Here is a 17,005-nt window from a genome sequence, read left to right as displayed (position 1 = left end):
ACGTGTACGTGTGATGCAGCAAGGAAGACCGACAGTATCAAAAAGGAAAATCTATCATATATTACAATTATTGGACTCTTACAGGACGAATTAAAAATACTGTACGAGAAATATGAACTAAATCCACAAAAGTCGGAGCAATGGCGTGGTAAAACAAAAACCAAAGATGTTAAAATCGGTGCTTCATCCTCTGAAAATGATCTGTTGTTAATTATTGCTGAGCTACGAGAGGACACAAAAATTCTGAGTGACGAAAACAGAAGACTCAAGCTTCAATTGGAAGAGATTGGTCATCAGGTATGTCTTAATATCCCCAAACCTATGGAAGGATTGCCAGAAAGTGAAGCTACGACTAAAACGGCTCACAACAGGCCTAGCAGTAGATGGGTAACTGTAAAATCGAAGGGGGGCGCTTACAAACATATTAACAATAAACATAGGCAGGACTTTGTGTTACCATTAAATAACAAATATAATTCGCTTCAAAACACAGATGACATAGAAACTGTATCAGCACACTCATCTGATAAGGTGGTGCAGGACTCTCAAAATTTAGCGAACAGCCAAGGAAGGTATAAGAAAAAACGTAAAATCAAGATTTATTCAGACAGTTACGCCAGAGGACTAGCAGCTATGTTAACGGAAAGCGGACCTCGTGTGATTAACGAGTTTGAAATAGAAGGTACTGTTAAATCAGGAGCTGGTTTACGAGATGTTTCAACATCAATCAAGAAAGAAAGCACAGTCCTCGCGGACAGAGACTTTGTAGTGGTAATGGCCGGAGCAAACGACGTCAGCAGAAACGAAAGGAAGATTGCTACTTCGACACTGAAGAAGACTCTCGGAATGTTAACCCACACCAACGTGATTGTTGTTAATGTGCCACATCGACATGATTTGCCCCAGTGGTCACGTGTGAATAAGGAAGTGGAGCAGACAAACAAGGAATACAAAGCTATCTGTAAGCACTTTAAGAATGTTTCCCTAATTAACACCAGTAGTTGTAGCAGAGAATGGCATACCAAGCATGGTCAACATTTCAGTTATCTAGGTAAACGTGTTTTAAGTGATACAATTATCGGAATAGTATTGGATAAGCTAGAGAAGGAAAAAAGACCAGTAATGTGTTTGGATTGTGTTTCAACTGAGATGACAAAAAACTTGTATGCATAGACCAGGTTGGGTGTTCTAGTAACATAAGGACACAACCTGGTCAACTTTCATGCAGTAACAGTAGGTCATGTCAACTAAGAGAATACGCAAAGAAAGAAATGCCTAAAGTAGAGTTTAAAATATGCTTTAGATTAGATTAGATTAGATTAGATTAGATTAGATTAATACTAGTTCCATGGATCATGAATACGATATTTCGTAATGATGTGGAACGAGTTGAATTTTCCAATACATGACATAATTAGGTTAATTTAACAACATACTTAAGTTAATATAACAACTTTATTTTTTTGTGTTTTTTGTTTTTCTTTATTTTTTATTTTTATTTTTTTCTTTTTTTTCTTAATTTATATCTAAAAATTCCTCTATGGAGTAGAAGGAGTTGTCATTCAGAAATTCTTTTAATTTCTTCTTAAATACTTGTTGGTTATCTGTCAGACTTTTGATACTATTTGGTAAGTGACCAAAGACTTTAGTGCCAGTATAATTCACCCCTTTCTGTGCCAAAGTTAGATTTAATCTTGAATAGTGAAGATCATCCTTTCTCCTAGTATTGTAGTTATGCACACTGCTATTACTGTTGAATTGGGTTTGGTTGTTAATAACAAATTTCATAAGAGAGTATATATACTGAGAAGCTACTGTGAATATCCCTAGATCCTTAAATAAATGTCTGCAGGATGATCTTGGGTGGACTCAGGCTATTATTCTGATTACACGCTTTTGTGCAATAAATACTTTATTCCTCAGTGATGAATTACCCCAAAATATGATGCCATATGAAAGCAATGAGTGAAAATAGGCGTAGTAAGCTAATTTACTAAGATGTTTATCACCAAAATTTGCAATGACCCTTATTGCATAAGTAGCTGAACTCAAACGTTTCAGCAGATCATCAATGTGTTTCTTCCAATTTAATCTCTCATCAATGGACACACCTAAAAATTTGGAATATTCTACCTTAGCTATATGCTTCTGATTAAGGTCTATATTTATTAATGGCGTCATACCATTCACTGTACGGAACTGTATGTACTGTGTCTTATCAAAATTCAGTGAGAGTCCGTTTACAAGGAACCACTTAGTAATTTTCTGAAAGACAGTATTGACAATTTCATCAGTTAATTCTTGTTTGTCAGGTGTGATTACTATACTTGTATCATCAGCAAAGAGAACTAACTTTGCCTCTTCATGAATATAGAATGGCAAGTCATTAATATATAATAAGAACAACAAAGGACCCAAGACTGACCCTTGTGGAACCCCATTCTTGATAGTTCCCCAGTTTGAGGAATGTGCTGATCTTTGCATGTTACGAGAACTACTTATTTCAACTTTCTGCACTCTTCCAGTTAGGTACGAATTAAACCATTTGTGCACTGTCCCACTCATGCCACAATACTTGAGCTTGTCTAGCAGAATTTAATGATTTACACAATCAAAAGCCTTTGAGAGATCACAAAAAATCCCAATGGGTGGTGTTCGGTTATTCAGATCATTCAAAATTTTACTGGTGAAAGCATATATGGCATTTTCTGTTGAAAAACCTTTCTGAAAACCAAACTGACATTTTGTTAGTACTTCATTTTTACAGATATGTGAAGCTACTCTTGAATACATTACTTTCTCAAAAATTTTGGATAAAGCTGTTAGAAGGGAGATTGGACGGTAATTGTTGACATCAGATCTATCCCCCTTTTTATGCAAAGGTATAACAATAGCATATTTCAGTCTATCAGGGAAAATGCCCTGTTCCAGAGAGCTATTACACAGGTGGCTGAGAATCTTACTTATCTGTTGAGAACAAGCTTTTAGTATTTTGCTGGAAATGCCATCAATTCCATGTGAGTTTTTGCTTTTAAGCAAGTTTATTATTTTCCTAATTTCAAAGGGAGAAGTGGGTGAGATTTCAATTGTATCAAATTGCATAGGTATGGCCTCTTCCATTAACAGCCTAGCATCTTCTAATGAACACCTGGATCCTACTATATCCACAACATTTAGAAAATGATTTTTAAAAATATTTTCAACTTCTGACTTTTTGTTCGTAAAGTTTTCATTCAATTTGATGGTAATACTGTCTTCCTGTGCTCTTGGTTGACCTGTTTCTCTTTTAATAATATTCCAAATTGTTTTAATTTTATTATCAGAGTTGCTGATTTCAGACATGATACACATACTTCTGGATATCTTAGTAACTTTTCTTAATATAGCACAGTAGTTTTTGTAATGTTTGATAGTTTCTGAGTCACTACTCTTTCTTGTCACTACTCTTTCTTGCTGTCAGATACGTTTCCCTTTTCCGGTTACAAGATATTTTTATACCCTTAGTAAGCCATGGTTTGTTACATGGTTTCTTATGAGTATATTTAACTATTTTCTTGGGGAAGCTGTTTTCAAATGCATTTACAAAAGTGTCATGAAATAAATTATATTTTAAATTGGCATCAGGTTCACGGTACACCTCATCCCAGTCTAACTGCTGTAGGCTTTCCCTGAAATCTGCAATTGTTAAATCGTTGACTGAACGTACTACTTTGGAGGACTGTTTAGTGCTGCTGAATGGAGCTATGTCACATATTGTAACCAGCTGTGCACCATGATCAGAAAGACCATTCTCAACAGGCTGAGCATTTATCTGGTTAAACTTATCTTGGTCTATAAAGAAGTTATCTATCAGTGAGTTGCTATCCTTTACCACCCGAGTAGGAAAATCAATAACGGGTGTCAAATTGAAAGAACTGAGTAATACTTCAAGGTCATTTTTCCTATTACCCTCTTTCAGAGAATCTACATTGAAGTCCCCACAAATAATAAATTGCTTCCCCCGTCTGACAGATACCACAACAAGGAGTCCAAATTTTTCAGAAATAGATGAAAATTTCCCGATGGGGACCTATATACAGTTACAATTATAAATGTGCCTTTATTTAAGGTAAGCTCACAGGCACATGCTTCTATATGTTTCTCTACACAAAACTTTTTTGTTTCTATACTTTTTGCACAATGATAACTTTTGACATATATGGCAACTCCTCCTTTCTCCATATTTTCTCTCATTACATGTGCAGAGAGCTTATATCCACTTACATTTACCTTATCCATATCAGTAACAATGTGATGCTCAGACAGGCATAGTATATCTATTTCATTCTCAGCTTCTAAATCTTCTAAACAAACCAGAAGCTCATCTACTTTATTCTTTAAACTCCCAATATTTTGATGAAATATACTTACATTATTTTTAATTATACCTTTATGAGAACCTTTCCTTATTCTAACATTTGCAGTACTCTCCTGTCTGAGTTTCTCATTGTGCTTAGGCCTAGTTCCTATACCAGTGGTCACACGGTGTTCAGAGAGGCCGATTATGTCAACTGGGTTGGGTGACTTTAATTCATCAATGCAATTACCTAGGACTGAGCTACAACTTGGTGGAAATAAAATTTCTGGTGATTGGTGAAAATTTATAATTGATAGCTGTGATTGGTGATCCAATGTGCTAGAATTGTGCTGTTTAATTTCTTTCCTAAACTGAAGATTTGTTTCAATCCTGACCTCTCGTAGAACTTGACATCTTTCTGTCTTACCTATCCTAAAAAAGGTGCTGCTCCAACACCTGTAACCACTGGTATTTTACCATTCATGGCAGTGCCTCCCCCCCTTAAATTTCCTGCTATTACCCCAGCCAGTTTCCCCTTCCCTTTCCTGTTGAGATGTAGGCCGTGCCTGGTATAGTCCCACCTACTGAGATAATCAACAGGAACCACACCAATATGAGCCCCCGCACCCGACCCAAGCAGCCGTTCCAACTCCAAATTAACTCTCCCAACAGAAGAGTCCAAATGAGGCCGGTCATGACGTCTCAGGACAGATACAAATTCAACATTGGTGTGTCTCGATGCCGACGCAATCTTTACCAGGTCACACTCTATACTGTACCCAGGATCTCTGTCAATGCTGTTCCCTGGCCCTCCCACAATAACCACGGTGTCTTCCCTGGTAAATCCTTTACAGAGTGAAGCTAAATCCTCTGTCACCTGATCCAGACTAGCACTTGGTTTGAAAAAATTTGTGACCTGGTATTCTGGTCCTAATTCCTCCTGCAGAAGTTGGCCTACACCTCTGGCATGAGAACTGCCTAACAACAAAACTTTCTTCCTTTTCGATAACTTTCCTACATTCTTTTTCAATTTCCTATTGAAAGTTTGTTGTGTCCTGTCTACACCTACCTCTGCTTGAGGCTCATCAGTTTCTAACTGAAGCAACAGGTCAAACTTATTTTCGACATTCACCACAAAACTGTCAGACTTAGTTCTAGGCCTGTTCCTTCTGCTACCTGTTGCCACTTCCCACCTCTCTTTGCCCTTCTCCCTCCTTAACCTGTCCAGATCTTCCCTAGCCTGATCTAGCTCAGCCTGAAGGGCAGCAATTTTCCCCTCCTGTTTCACTATCTTCCTATCTCTGCTGCAAATCCTACATAACCACTGATGAGCCTGATCCACTTTCCCAACACCCACGCCACTGCAGTCCCCCCAGTGAAAAAAACTACTACATCCATCACACCAAACCCCGGAACTAACAATTCTACGGCAAGTCAGGCACTTCTCACTCATGGCAAAAATAATACTTTAGCTAGAATAAATCAATTAAATTACCGAAAATCAAAAAAGACGTTACAAGAATTAAGCCTATTCACAAATGTATATAAGCAAGTTTCTGATTTAAAATTCCGCTGTTTTTCTGAGATCTGTATTAAAACAATGAAGGTATACGCTATTTATTATATATATCACTCGATGGAATGAAAAAAAGGACAATTAAACGAGATACTTTAACTTTGATTCTCCAAAAACGTTACGAGAATTAGGCCTATAAACAAATGTATATAGGCAAGTTTCTGATATAAAGTTACGCTGTTTTTCTGAAATCTGTATTAAAACAATGAAGTTATACGCTATTTGCGGTAGTTTACTTATTTGTTACCGAGAAACTAGTTAAATTACCGTGAAACAAGAAACAAACACGTTTACAAAATTTTAGCCTAAGCGCGACTTCGCGAAGTTACGATCTTTTTGTGTTTTCTGAAAAAATACGCAAAGAAAAGTGAAACCTTTAATGGCAAGACTAAACGATACACTAATGCACGTATTTAATTTGTTGTCGGCGTTAAACTAAATTATATTACTGTCTAAATCACTTATCTTTCTGGAAATGGTTTCTGGCGTCACTTACTCGGCGGCCATCTTGGAAGAGCCTGCTACCTCAATATTCAGGGCATGGCAGATAAAAACTTAATTGTCAACGAATTTTCAAATGAAAACGTGATAGATATTCTATGTTTAAGTGAACATTGGTGTAAAGAGGATGAGCTTGGGTACAAAGTATTGGATGATTACACACTACTTAGTTGCTATTGCAGAAAACAGCACTTACGTGGTGGGGTAGCAATATATGCAAAAACACCTCTTGCACCAAACTGTGGCAGGATAGATCTCAATACCCTTTGTGATGAAATGCATTTTGAAATGTCAGGTATAGTAACTGAGAACCTTAAGCTAATGGTAGTAGTAGTGTACAGGCCACCTAGTGGTGACCCCCATATCTTTCTGGAGAAACTTGAGGAACTCTTAATGTACATATGTATACCGAAATGGAAAAAATACAATGTTGTCATTGGAGGAGATATCAATTCAAGTTTTGATGTCCTGCAGGACAGAAAAACTGTGACAGAGCTCAAAAATGTGCTTCGACAATTTAACCTGTACTATGTTAACTGCAAACCTACCAGAGGCTCGTCCTGTCTAGACAATATATTTACAAATGTTAAGAGAACTTGTATGTCCACTGATGTAATTAGTTTCCCTTTCTCAGACCATGATGCAGTATATCTTAGTCTTAATAATGTAACTTCAGACTGCACCAAACCAGAATCTAAAACTGTGATTACTAGACCAGTGAGCAGAGAGAGGATGGATAGGTTTAGACATGCCCTCACTTATTTCAGTTGGGACATATGTTTTATTAGGCTTCAACACTGTTCAGCTGATATTGTATTCACAAAGTTTTTCTCCATCTTTTTAAATGTATTTGAAAATAGCATCCCTCTGAAAAAATGTACAGTGAATATTAGTACTAATTACAGGAGCAGGAAAACGAAGGAATGGTATACTCCACAGTTAGGGCAACTGAAAAATACTGTTATGCTGTATTCTAGTCTGTACAAAACCAGTAAATCAGAACTGTATAAAGACCTGTATGCTAAAGCTAAATGCAAGTACAGGAAGGCAATAAATGAAGCAAAGAAACTGCATAACATAGTAAACATTGAAAAATCTAACAATAAATGCAAGAAGGCCTGGAGTGTAATAAACTCCATTGCACACACTAAACACAAAGAGGAAATTACCATTACCCCAGAAGAATTTAATAAATATTGCATTCAGTCTATTGAAGAAATTAGTAGTTCAATAATCAAACCACATGAAAATGCACATAGTATTATGGACAGCTGCTTTGAAAAGCTTCCCCCAAGCACCTTCACTTTCACAGAAGTGAGCCCAAATAATATCCTAAAAATAGTGAAAAATTTCAAACCTTCAATTAGTGTTGATTACTATGATATGTCATGTAATTTGTTGAAAGATGTTATTGATTGTGTGATTTATCCTTTAACCTTTTGTGTTAACAAATGCCTAGTTGAAAGTAAGTTCCCCGACATAATAAAAATTTCTAGAGTTGTGCCCATATACAAAAAAGGGGAAAAGAACTGTCCCGCTAGCTACAGACCTATATCCATGACCCCAGTTTTTTCAAAAATTTTAGAAACGATTATGTATGAGCAAGTTAGTGCCTACTTGGGTAAACTAAATATAATTAGTGATAAACAGTTTGGATTTAGGAAAGGTAAATCCACAACAGATGCAGTGGACTCCCTCGTAAAATTAGTCCTAGATGTGTTCGAGGCTAGGGACTATGCCCAGGCTACATTTTGTGACCTGAGCAGAGCTTTTGTCTAGAGCATGACACTGTGCTGAATAAGCTAGTTTACTATGGTTTTGATGACAACAGTATAAATATGTTCAGGTCTTTTCTAGAGAATCGTCAACAAGTTGTGTGCATTGGTAGGGAGAAATCAAATTTGGTTAATGTTAGGTACGGAGTGCCTCAAGGGTCGGTGCTTGGACCTTTACTGTTTATACTAATGATTAATGACCTGCCCTTATTCATAAAATCTCATACAATATTATATGCTGATGACACAACTTTTCTACATAAAAGCTCTGATCTAGGTACACTGAAAACACTGACCGAAAATACCCTTGCTCAGTCCTCAGTATGGTTCAAAGCTAATGGCTTCTTGCTAAATGAAACCAAAACCCAGACACTTTACTTTAGCCTCAGAGAGATTCCTAACTACCAGGAATTACAAACTGTTAAATTTTTAGGTGTTACTATTGACAATAAATTGACGTGGGAACCACACATTAAGAATATATTGGCTAGGCTCTCAAGAGTGATTTATCTAATTAGAAATTTAAAAAGACATGTTCCCAATGAGTATGTGAGATCAGCATATTTTACCTTCTTCCAAAGCATCATCTCTTATGGAATTTTACTGTGGGGTAGTAGCTGCCATGTAAATGACATTTTACTTTTACAGAAGAAAGTAATAAGAATAATAACGGATTCTGATAAAACAGAACATTGTAAACCCCTGTTTATTAAATTGCAGTGTCTTACAGTAGTAAACATATTCATCTACAATGTTTTAATGTACATTAGAAACAATGTGTCTAATTTTGTGTTGAGAAGTGATATTCATAGCCATAATACTAGAAACAGAACATCTGTAGACGTACCATATCATAGATTATCAAAATCGCATAACTCTTACCTAGTTCTTGGACTAAGGATGTTTAATAGACTAAGTGCTGACTGTAAAGAACTGCCTGTAAATATCTTTAAAGCTAAATTATACAAGCTACTAGTGAACAATCTGTTTTACTCCATTGATGAATTCTTTGAAGATGAAAATACTATATTCTAACGTGTACCTATTGTATGTAAACCAATTCACTTCGATATAGGCTAGTAGTTTATGTAGAAATATATGCTCTTGACTTTGTCTATTGCTGTAATCAGCTGAACGACAATAAAATTATTATTAAAATTATTATTATTATTATTATTATTATTTAAGAAAGTGCTCACCTGCAATAATCTTGTAGACATCTGTTTAAGGAGTTGGGCATTCTGACTGCTGCTTCACAGTATACTTATTCCCTCATGAAGTTTGTTGTAAATAATCCACTACAGTTCAAAAGGAACAATGAGGTACATAATTACAACACTAGAAGAAAAATTGTCTTTCATTACTCAACATAAAGGTTGTCTTTAGCACATAAAGGGTGCACAACACTGCACTAAAAATTTTTGGCCACTTATCCAGTGCTATAAAATGTATAACAGACAGCAAGGTAAAATTTAAAAATAAATTGAAAAGTTTCTCCATGACAACTCCTTCTGTCCCATAGAAAAACTGCTATATTTGTAACGTGTAAAAGGTTGTGGGCAGGAATTGCTAACTCAATCTTCATTTCGGGGGAGGGGGAGGTGATGATTAGAGTGAAAATGTATGTACAAATTAATTTGCAATATGAATGTAAAATGACTCGTTCCACATCATGGTGATTTACTGTACAATATGATCCATGGAGCATGAAAGTAACTTAATAACTGAAATTTGTAACTTCAATTTATCTCCCTATTATCTCATGTACCAAATGTATCAGTCTATTTCTAATGCTCAATTATTTTTAAATAGGCTGAAAGAAGAATGTGTGCTCCTAAGTGCAGATGGTCCAGACAAAAATGTGTTGAAGTTCAAGCCGCCAATGGTCTTCAGCCAGAAAAATGCTGATCATGTGGCCAGAATACTGGATGAAGTTCTGAGTGAACTGAACGATGATGAAGATGTAAGTGTCACTGTGTTGTTACATTAAATTACAATTGTAATGGCTCAGTTTTGATATATGTTACTTAAATATGTAGAAATGTCAACAGCTTTCTACTCTGCATTATCATAATTTGCAGATGGTGGAGGAGAATCGATCTGTTTCTCCAGAAATGAGAAAGATACGTGAAGATCCTTCTTACAACAGTTCCCCAAACGAGAAAAAAATGAAGCTAGATGGGGAGAAAGCAGAAAATATCATCAAGACGTGAAGAGAGAGAAATATATATGCTGCTGGTGATTGCTGTTGGTCAGATTATGTGATATGTTATATAAAGTGTATGCTGCTGCAATTCCATGGTGCTAATTAAAATAATTGATGTGCCACACATTAACAAATCTGCATATACTGTAATGTTAACAAAATGTATTTTATGTGTCGTTGCTTGTGTAATCGTTTTGCAAGATTTTATGTTTCTCCATATATACGTATTACCTCTTAATGCTGTTTTCAGAATGTGCTCCATTTGAGAAGTGTGGCTGCATCTATATTTTTGTATCAACCCATAATTTCTGAAACATCATAAGAAACTTCAATTTCATCCCAGACTATACCCATAAAATATGGTGCTAAAATTGAAGATGTTATTTATATCTGTGATTCCATTCTATTGAGAACATCTGTCCAGTTCCCTGTTATTCAGAGAGAGTGAAAGATGACTGACAGATGTGTATGGATGAGAACAAAATGTCCTGTATAACTAGTTTTATAGTTACTATAACTGAATATTATTGAATAAAGAGTGTTCTCATATCAAATCAGTTTATTGCATCACACATACCATTCCATCAGTGGTTTCAGTCTCTTATACATTTTGCTTAGTGGTTGCCAGACTACAAATCAAGGATCTAAGGGTCAGTTACTGGTGACCCTATGATTTTTCCTAATGCTCTTCCTTTCTTTCATGTCTGACAGTTACTCATTAATGTGGAAAATGTAGTGTCATTCAGACTCTACTTTAAGCTGTAGTTATAATTGTCTGTGTTCAGCATTTCTAAAGAGAAATGAATATCACTTCCAATAGGGCAGTGCCTAGTAAAGCATTGTAATCTGCAAGCCAACCTTTGAGTTGATGGCAGCTTTACTTACTTTTTTCCTTGACAGTAAGGTTCCAGTAACAAATAGCAAAAGGTGCAATGCCCCATTTGTGACTACAAAATCTGGTAATATTTCTGTAGGTTCTGAGGTAAATGCAAAATCTATTGGTTCCATCTATTAGAGTTCCAAATGGGGATACCTTATGTCCCACTTACAGCTCAGTGGGAATTGATGAAAATACCTTAGAGTTCAAATGAAAGTTTTTTGAAAAAGTATACTAATATGTTATTAGAGCAACAAATTAGCTTTGTTACCACAAAACCAGATTTCTCTAAATGAAAATCTCACAACTGCAGTTTATATTTAAGATTGCACTGCAACATAAGAATGAAAACAAAGAGTTGCCTAAAATTTTGATTCTCTGATGTAACTTGGTGTATATTTCCGAAACGCTTTTCTGTTTCACGCCATGCACCGGCAGAGGTATCTACTCTCATACTGTATGCCTGAGGGGCATTATTGCGAGCTGCTGGCTACCAGAACATATTTTGGTTAATGTTTTTCATTCATTCAGATGAAGACTCTTCAAGGAAGTGGAATAACTCAAGGTATACCGGTATGGTAACAAAAGGCATAAAATTCTTATAAAATTGATATGTACTTTGTATCAACAATAACCTCACATTATACTGATAAACAGTATTTGTACGAATGCCAGATAATTTAACCTACCAAATTTATCTATATAAATGATTGAAGAAACAATCCGAGCAACTGTCCCAGGATGTTGTTTATCATCTAATAAAGTCATCCGAAGATCAAAGCAGATACATCTGTATGGTGCAAAAAATGGCCATTGACCCTAAATAACTGAAGATGTGAGGTCATCCCCATGAGTACTAAAACGAATATCTGTTGAACTTCGGTTACACGATAAATGAGTCAAATCTAAAGGCCATAAATACAACTAAATACCTGTTGTTGTTGTTGTGATCTTCAGTCCTGAGACTGGTTTGATGCAGCTCTCCATGCTACTCTATCCTGTGCAAGCTTCTTCATCTCCCAGTACCTACTGCAACCTACATCCTTCTGAATCTGCTTAGTGTATTCATCTCTTGGTCTCCCTCTACGATTTTTACCCTCCACGCTGCCCTCCAATACTAAATTGGTGATCCCTTGATGCCTCAGAACATGTCCTACCAACCGATCCCTTCTTCTGGTCAAGTTGTGCCACAAACTCCTCTTCTCCCCAATCCTATTCAGTACCTCCTCATTAGTTATGTGATCTACCCATCTAATCTTCAGCATTCTTCTGTAGCACCACATTTCGAAAGCTTCTATTCTCTTCTTGTCCAAACTATTTATCGTCCATGTTTCACTTCCATACATGGCTACACTCCATACAAATACTTTCAGAAATGACTTCCTGACACTTAAATCTATACTCGATGTTAACAAATTTCTCTTCTTGAGAAACGCTTTCCTTGCCATTGCCAGTCTACATTTTATATCCTCTCTACTTCGACCATCATCAGTTATTTTGCTCCCGAAATAGCAAAACTCCTTTACTACTTTAAGTGTCTCATTTCCTAATCTAATACCCTCAGCATCACCCGACTTAATTAGACTACATTCCATTATCCTTGTTTTGCTTTTGTTGATGTTCATCTTATATCCTCCTTTCAAGACACTGTCCATTCCATTCAACTGCTCTTCCAAGTCCTTTGCTGTCTCTGACAGAATTACAATGTCGTCGGCAAACCTCAAAGTTTTTATTTCTTCTCCATGAATTTTAATACCTACTCCGAATTTTTCTTTTGTTTCCTTTACTGCTTGCTCAATATACAGATTGAACAACATCGGGGAGAGGCTACAACCCTGTCTTACTCCCTTCACAACCACTGCTTCCCTTTCATGCCCCTCGACTCTTATAACTGCCATCTGGTTTCTGTACAAATTGTAAATAGCCTTTCGCTCCCTGTATTTTACCCCTGCCACCTTTAGAATTTGAAATAGAGTATTCCAGTCAACATTGTCAAAAGCTTTCTGTAAGTCTACAAATACTAGAAACGTAGGTTTGCCTTTCCTTAATCTTTCTTCTAAGATAAGTCGTAAGGTCAGTATTGCCTCATGTGTTCCAGTGTTTCTATGGAATTCAAACTGATCTTCCCCGAGGTTGGCTTCTACTAGTTTTTCCATTCGTCTGTAAAGAATTCGTGTTAGTATTTTGCAGCTGTGACTTATTAAACTGATAGTTCGGTAATTTTCACATCTGTCAACACCTGCTTTCTTTGGGATTGGAATTATTATATTATTCTTGATGTCTGATGTTATTTCGCTTGTCTCATATATCTTGCTCACCAGATGGTATAGTTTTGTCAGGACTGGCTCTTCCAAGGCCATCAGTAGTTCTAATGGAATGTTGTCTACTCTGGGGCCTTGTTTCGACTTAGGTCTTTCAGTGCTCTGTCAAACTCTTCACGCAGTATCGTATCTCCCATTTCATCTTCATCTACATCCTCTTCCATTTCCATAATATTGTCCTCAAGTACATCGCCCTTGTATAGACCCTCTATATACTCCTTCCACCTTTCTGCTTTCCCTTCTTTGCTTACAACTGGGTTTCCATCTGAGCTCTTGATATTCATACAAGTAGTTCTCTTATCTCCAAAGGTCTCTTTAATTTTCCTGTAGGCAGTATCTATCTTACCCCTAGTGAGATAGGCCTCTACATCCTTACATTTGTCCTCTAGTCATCCCTGCTTAGCCATTTTGCACTTCCTGTCGATCTCATTTTTGAGACGTTTGTATTCCTTTTTGCCAGCTTCATTTACTGCATTTTTATATTTTCTCCTTTCATCAATTAAATTCAATATTTCTTCTGTTACCCAAGGATTTCAACTAGCTCTCGTCTTTTTACCTACTTGATCCTCTGCTGCCTTCGCTACTTCATCCCTCGAAGCTACCCATTCTTCTTCTACTGTAGTTCTTTCCCCCATTCCTGTCAATTGTTCCCTTATGCTCTCCCTGAAACTCTGTACAGCCTCTGGTTCTTTCAGTTTATCCAGGTCCCATCTCCTTAAATTCCCACCTTTTTGCAGTTTCTTCAGTTTTAATCTACAGGTCACAACCAATAGATTGTGGTCAGAGTCCACATCTGCCCCTGGAAATGTCTTACAATTTAAAACCTGGTTCCTAAATCTCTGTCTTACCATTATATAATCTATCTGATACCTTTTAGTATCTCCATGGTTCTTCCATGTATACAACCTTCTTTCATGATTCTTAAACCAAGTGTTAGCTATGATTATGTTGTGCTCTGTGCAAAATTCTACCAGGCGGCTTCCTCTTTCATTTCTTAGCCCCAATCCATATTCACCTACTATGTTTCCTTCTCTCCCTTTTCCTACACTCGAATTCCAGTCACCCATGACTATTAAATTTTCGTCTCCCTTCACTGTCTGAATAATTTCGTTTATTTCATAATACATTTCTTCAATTTCTTCGTCATCTGCAGAGCTAGTTGGCATATAAATTTGTAATACTGTAGTAGGTGTGGGCTTCGTATCTATCTTGGCCACAATAATGCGTTCACTATGCTGTCTGTAGTAGCTTACCCGCATTCCTATTTTCCTATTCATTATTAAACCTACTCCTGCATTACCCCTATTTGACTTTGTGTTTATAACCCTGTAGTCACCTGACCAGAAGTCTTGTTCCTCCTGCCACCGAACTTCACTAATTCCCACTATATCTAACTTCAACCTATCCATTTCCCTTTTTATATTTTCTAACCTACCTGCCCGATTAAGGGATCTGACATTCCACGCTCCGATCCGTAGAACGCCAGTTTTCTTTCTCCTGATAACGACGTCCTCTTGAGTAGTCCCCTCCCGGAGATCCGAATGGGGGACTATTTTACCTCCGGAATATTTTACCCAAGAGGACGCCATCATCTTTTAATCATACAGTAAAGCTGCATGCCCTCGGGAAAAATTACGGCCGTAGTTTCCCCTTGCTTTCAGCCGTTGGCAGTACCAGCACAGCAAGGCCGTTTTGGTTATTGTTACAAGGCCAGATCAGTCAATCATCCAGACTGTTGCCCGTGCAACTACTGAAAAGGCTGCTGCCCCTCTTCAGGAACCATACGTTTGTCTGGCCTCTCAACAGATAACCCTCCGTTGTGGTTGCACCTACGGTACGGCTATGTGTATCGCTGAGGCACGCAAGCCTCCCCACCAACGGCAAGGTCCATGGTTCATGGGGGGGGGGACTAAATACCTAGGAATTACAATTCTGGTTCTGCATACTTAATGCTCAGATGTTGTGTTATCTGATTTCGAGTCCAAGCATGGATTTCATATTTTCTGCCTTTGAACAGCAGTGTCAAATCATCGACGTCTCCTTTGTAGAGAAATAGTGTGAAACAAGACATATCTGACCAAATACTATTCTTCCTTTGTTCCACAGTCAAAGTTTTATGGCTTCAGCACCACGTTTTCTTGCGACGGACATGTGCATCACCTATGATGGTTTTCAAATTGTAGCTATCCCTCCAATTATCAATTTTTGGTGTTCTCTTTAGCTAGCGATTGTGACCTTCAGTTCTGAAGTGACTTTTACAGCTGTCATGATCTTATTTTCGTCGCAATGACGACCGTCTGTCACGATCACTCAACACACACTTTTGTCCGCCCTGTGACTCGTGGAATATGTTTTTCGACTCTCCCTCTGGGTGGTAAAGATCTTTGATATGGCGTTTCTTGCAGTGTCAAACACTTCGACTACCTTGGTTACGAAGCACGCCCCTTACGAACACCAACAATTTGCCCATGTTCGAATTCACTTAACTCACAACTATACAAAACCCTGTTTTGAGCAGGACTCACACCTGCAAAGTATTGAGAAAATTGCACAGGTGCTGTTCCTAGTTAAATACAACAACACAATCTGCAGGCTTGGCTAGAACCTGCGTTTACAATCAAGAACGCGTTTCTCGCGGCGTTTCTGTATATTTACCGTGCCCCTATATGTACAGAGTGATTCAGAATTACTATTACAGGCTTCCAGAAGATGTAAAGTGGTCTTAGTAGATGACGTTAAGACGAGGAACCCATGTCTGGAAATATACCACTTGGCTGTAAAATCAATTTGAGAACTGGATCACTTTCAAATCTCCCGCTTCGCGGTACGCACACAGTTCTCTTCTAAATGACGAATGACGTCCTCAACAAAGTGGAGAGTGAAGAGCATCAGAGGAGCGCTACAGCCAGCCTTCCAAGTATCGAACATACCAGTTCCTCGCTGCCGTTGCTGTGGTTATGACGAAGGTGCTTCTGCAAGTTGATTCGTATTAACGTTTAACCCTTTCGTGAGCCGTGGAAAACATGCTTCCCACTACAATGATCTCGCTCCTAGTCCCGTGGGATTCACAGTTCCAACCTCTGTACGGTGCTACCACCTAGTGAACAGTATAGGGTACTACTTCTAATCGGAAGTTCCCGCCGTTTTTGCTGTACCTTCGCGCCGAGGCATTGTGTAGCTGAGTGTTGCTCTGTAGAGGAGCCTTTCCGTGCTGTTTGCTTGACATTTTGTGATTTTTTCCTCAAAGCTGTAGTATAAGGTAAATACTTTTAATTTACCAAAATTTATGAAGGAAAACGTAAAATTAGAACGATGCGAATTCCAGTTTGAAACAAAAGGAGCCATTTCTGCAGTCACTTTCCTGTCCTCAATTCATGACCCATGAGAAACAGCCACAGTGCAAAGGAAAAACA

At 37.6% G+C, this 17,005-nt stretch overlaps 2 protein-coding genes across 2 annotated transcripts in view; both read left to right on the top strand.

Moving 5' to 3' along the window:
• The window catches only part of LOC126240514 (5-phosphohydroxy-L-lysine phospho-lyase-like), a 151,522-nt gene extending 140,574 nt beyond the window's left edge, over positions 1-10,948 (top strand). Inside the window, exons 8-9 of the mRNA XM_049947930.1 lie at positions 10,001-10,151; positions 10,270-10,948. Of these exons, the coding sequence (XP_049803887.1) occupies positions 10,001-10,151; positions 10,270-10,401 (283 nt within the window). The 3' untranslated portion in view covers positions 10,402-10,948. The remainder of the gene's footprint in view (positions 1-10,000; positions 10,152-10,269) is intronic.
• On the top strand, positions 259-8,804 carry LOC126240530 (uncharacterized). The gene is made up of 2 exons (XM_049947932.1): positions 259-440; positions 7,202-8,804. Exons 1-2 carry the CDS (start codon positions 322-324, stop codon positions 8,190-8,192), a joined length of 1,110 nt encoding a protein of 369 aa, XP_049803889.1. The 5' UTR covers positions 259-321; the 3' UTR covers positions 8,193-8,804.
• Positions 10,949-17,005: the final 6,057 nt, after the last annotated feature.

Source organism: Schistocerca nitens, chromosome 1, assembly GCF_023898315.1.
Source record: "Schistocerca nitens isolate TAMUIC-IGC-003100 chromosome 1, iqSchNite1.1, whole genome shotgun sequence".
NCBI classification, from domain to species: domain Eukaryota; kingdom Metazoa; phylum Arthropoda; class Insecta; order Orthoptera; family Acrididae; genus Schistocerca; species Schistocerca nitens.
The sequence above is the reverse complement of the archived record's forward strand: the minus strand, read 5'-3'. Positions and strand labels throughout refer to the sequence as shown.

Bases quoted from the DNA above. Each gene is read 5' to 3' on its own strand.
- LOC126240530 (XM_049947932.1), top strand. From the start codon at position 322: ATGGAAGGATTGCCAGAAAGTGAAGCTACGACTAAAACGGCTCACAAC. The intron at 441-7,201 runs GCAGGACTTTGT...ATGTTTTATTAG, and splicing joins CATATTAACAATAAACATAG to GCTTCAACACTGTTCAGCTG.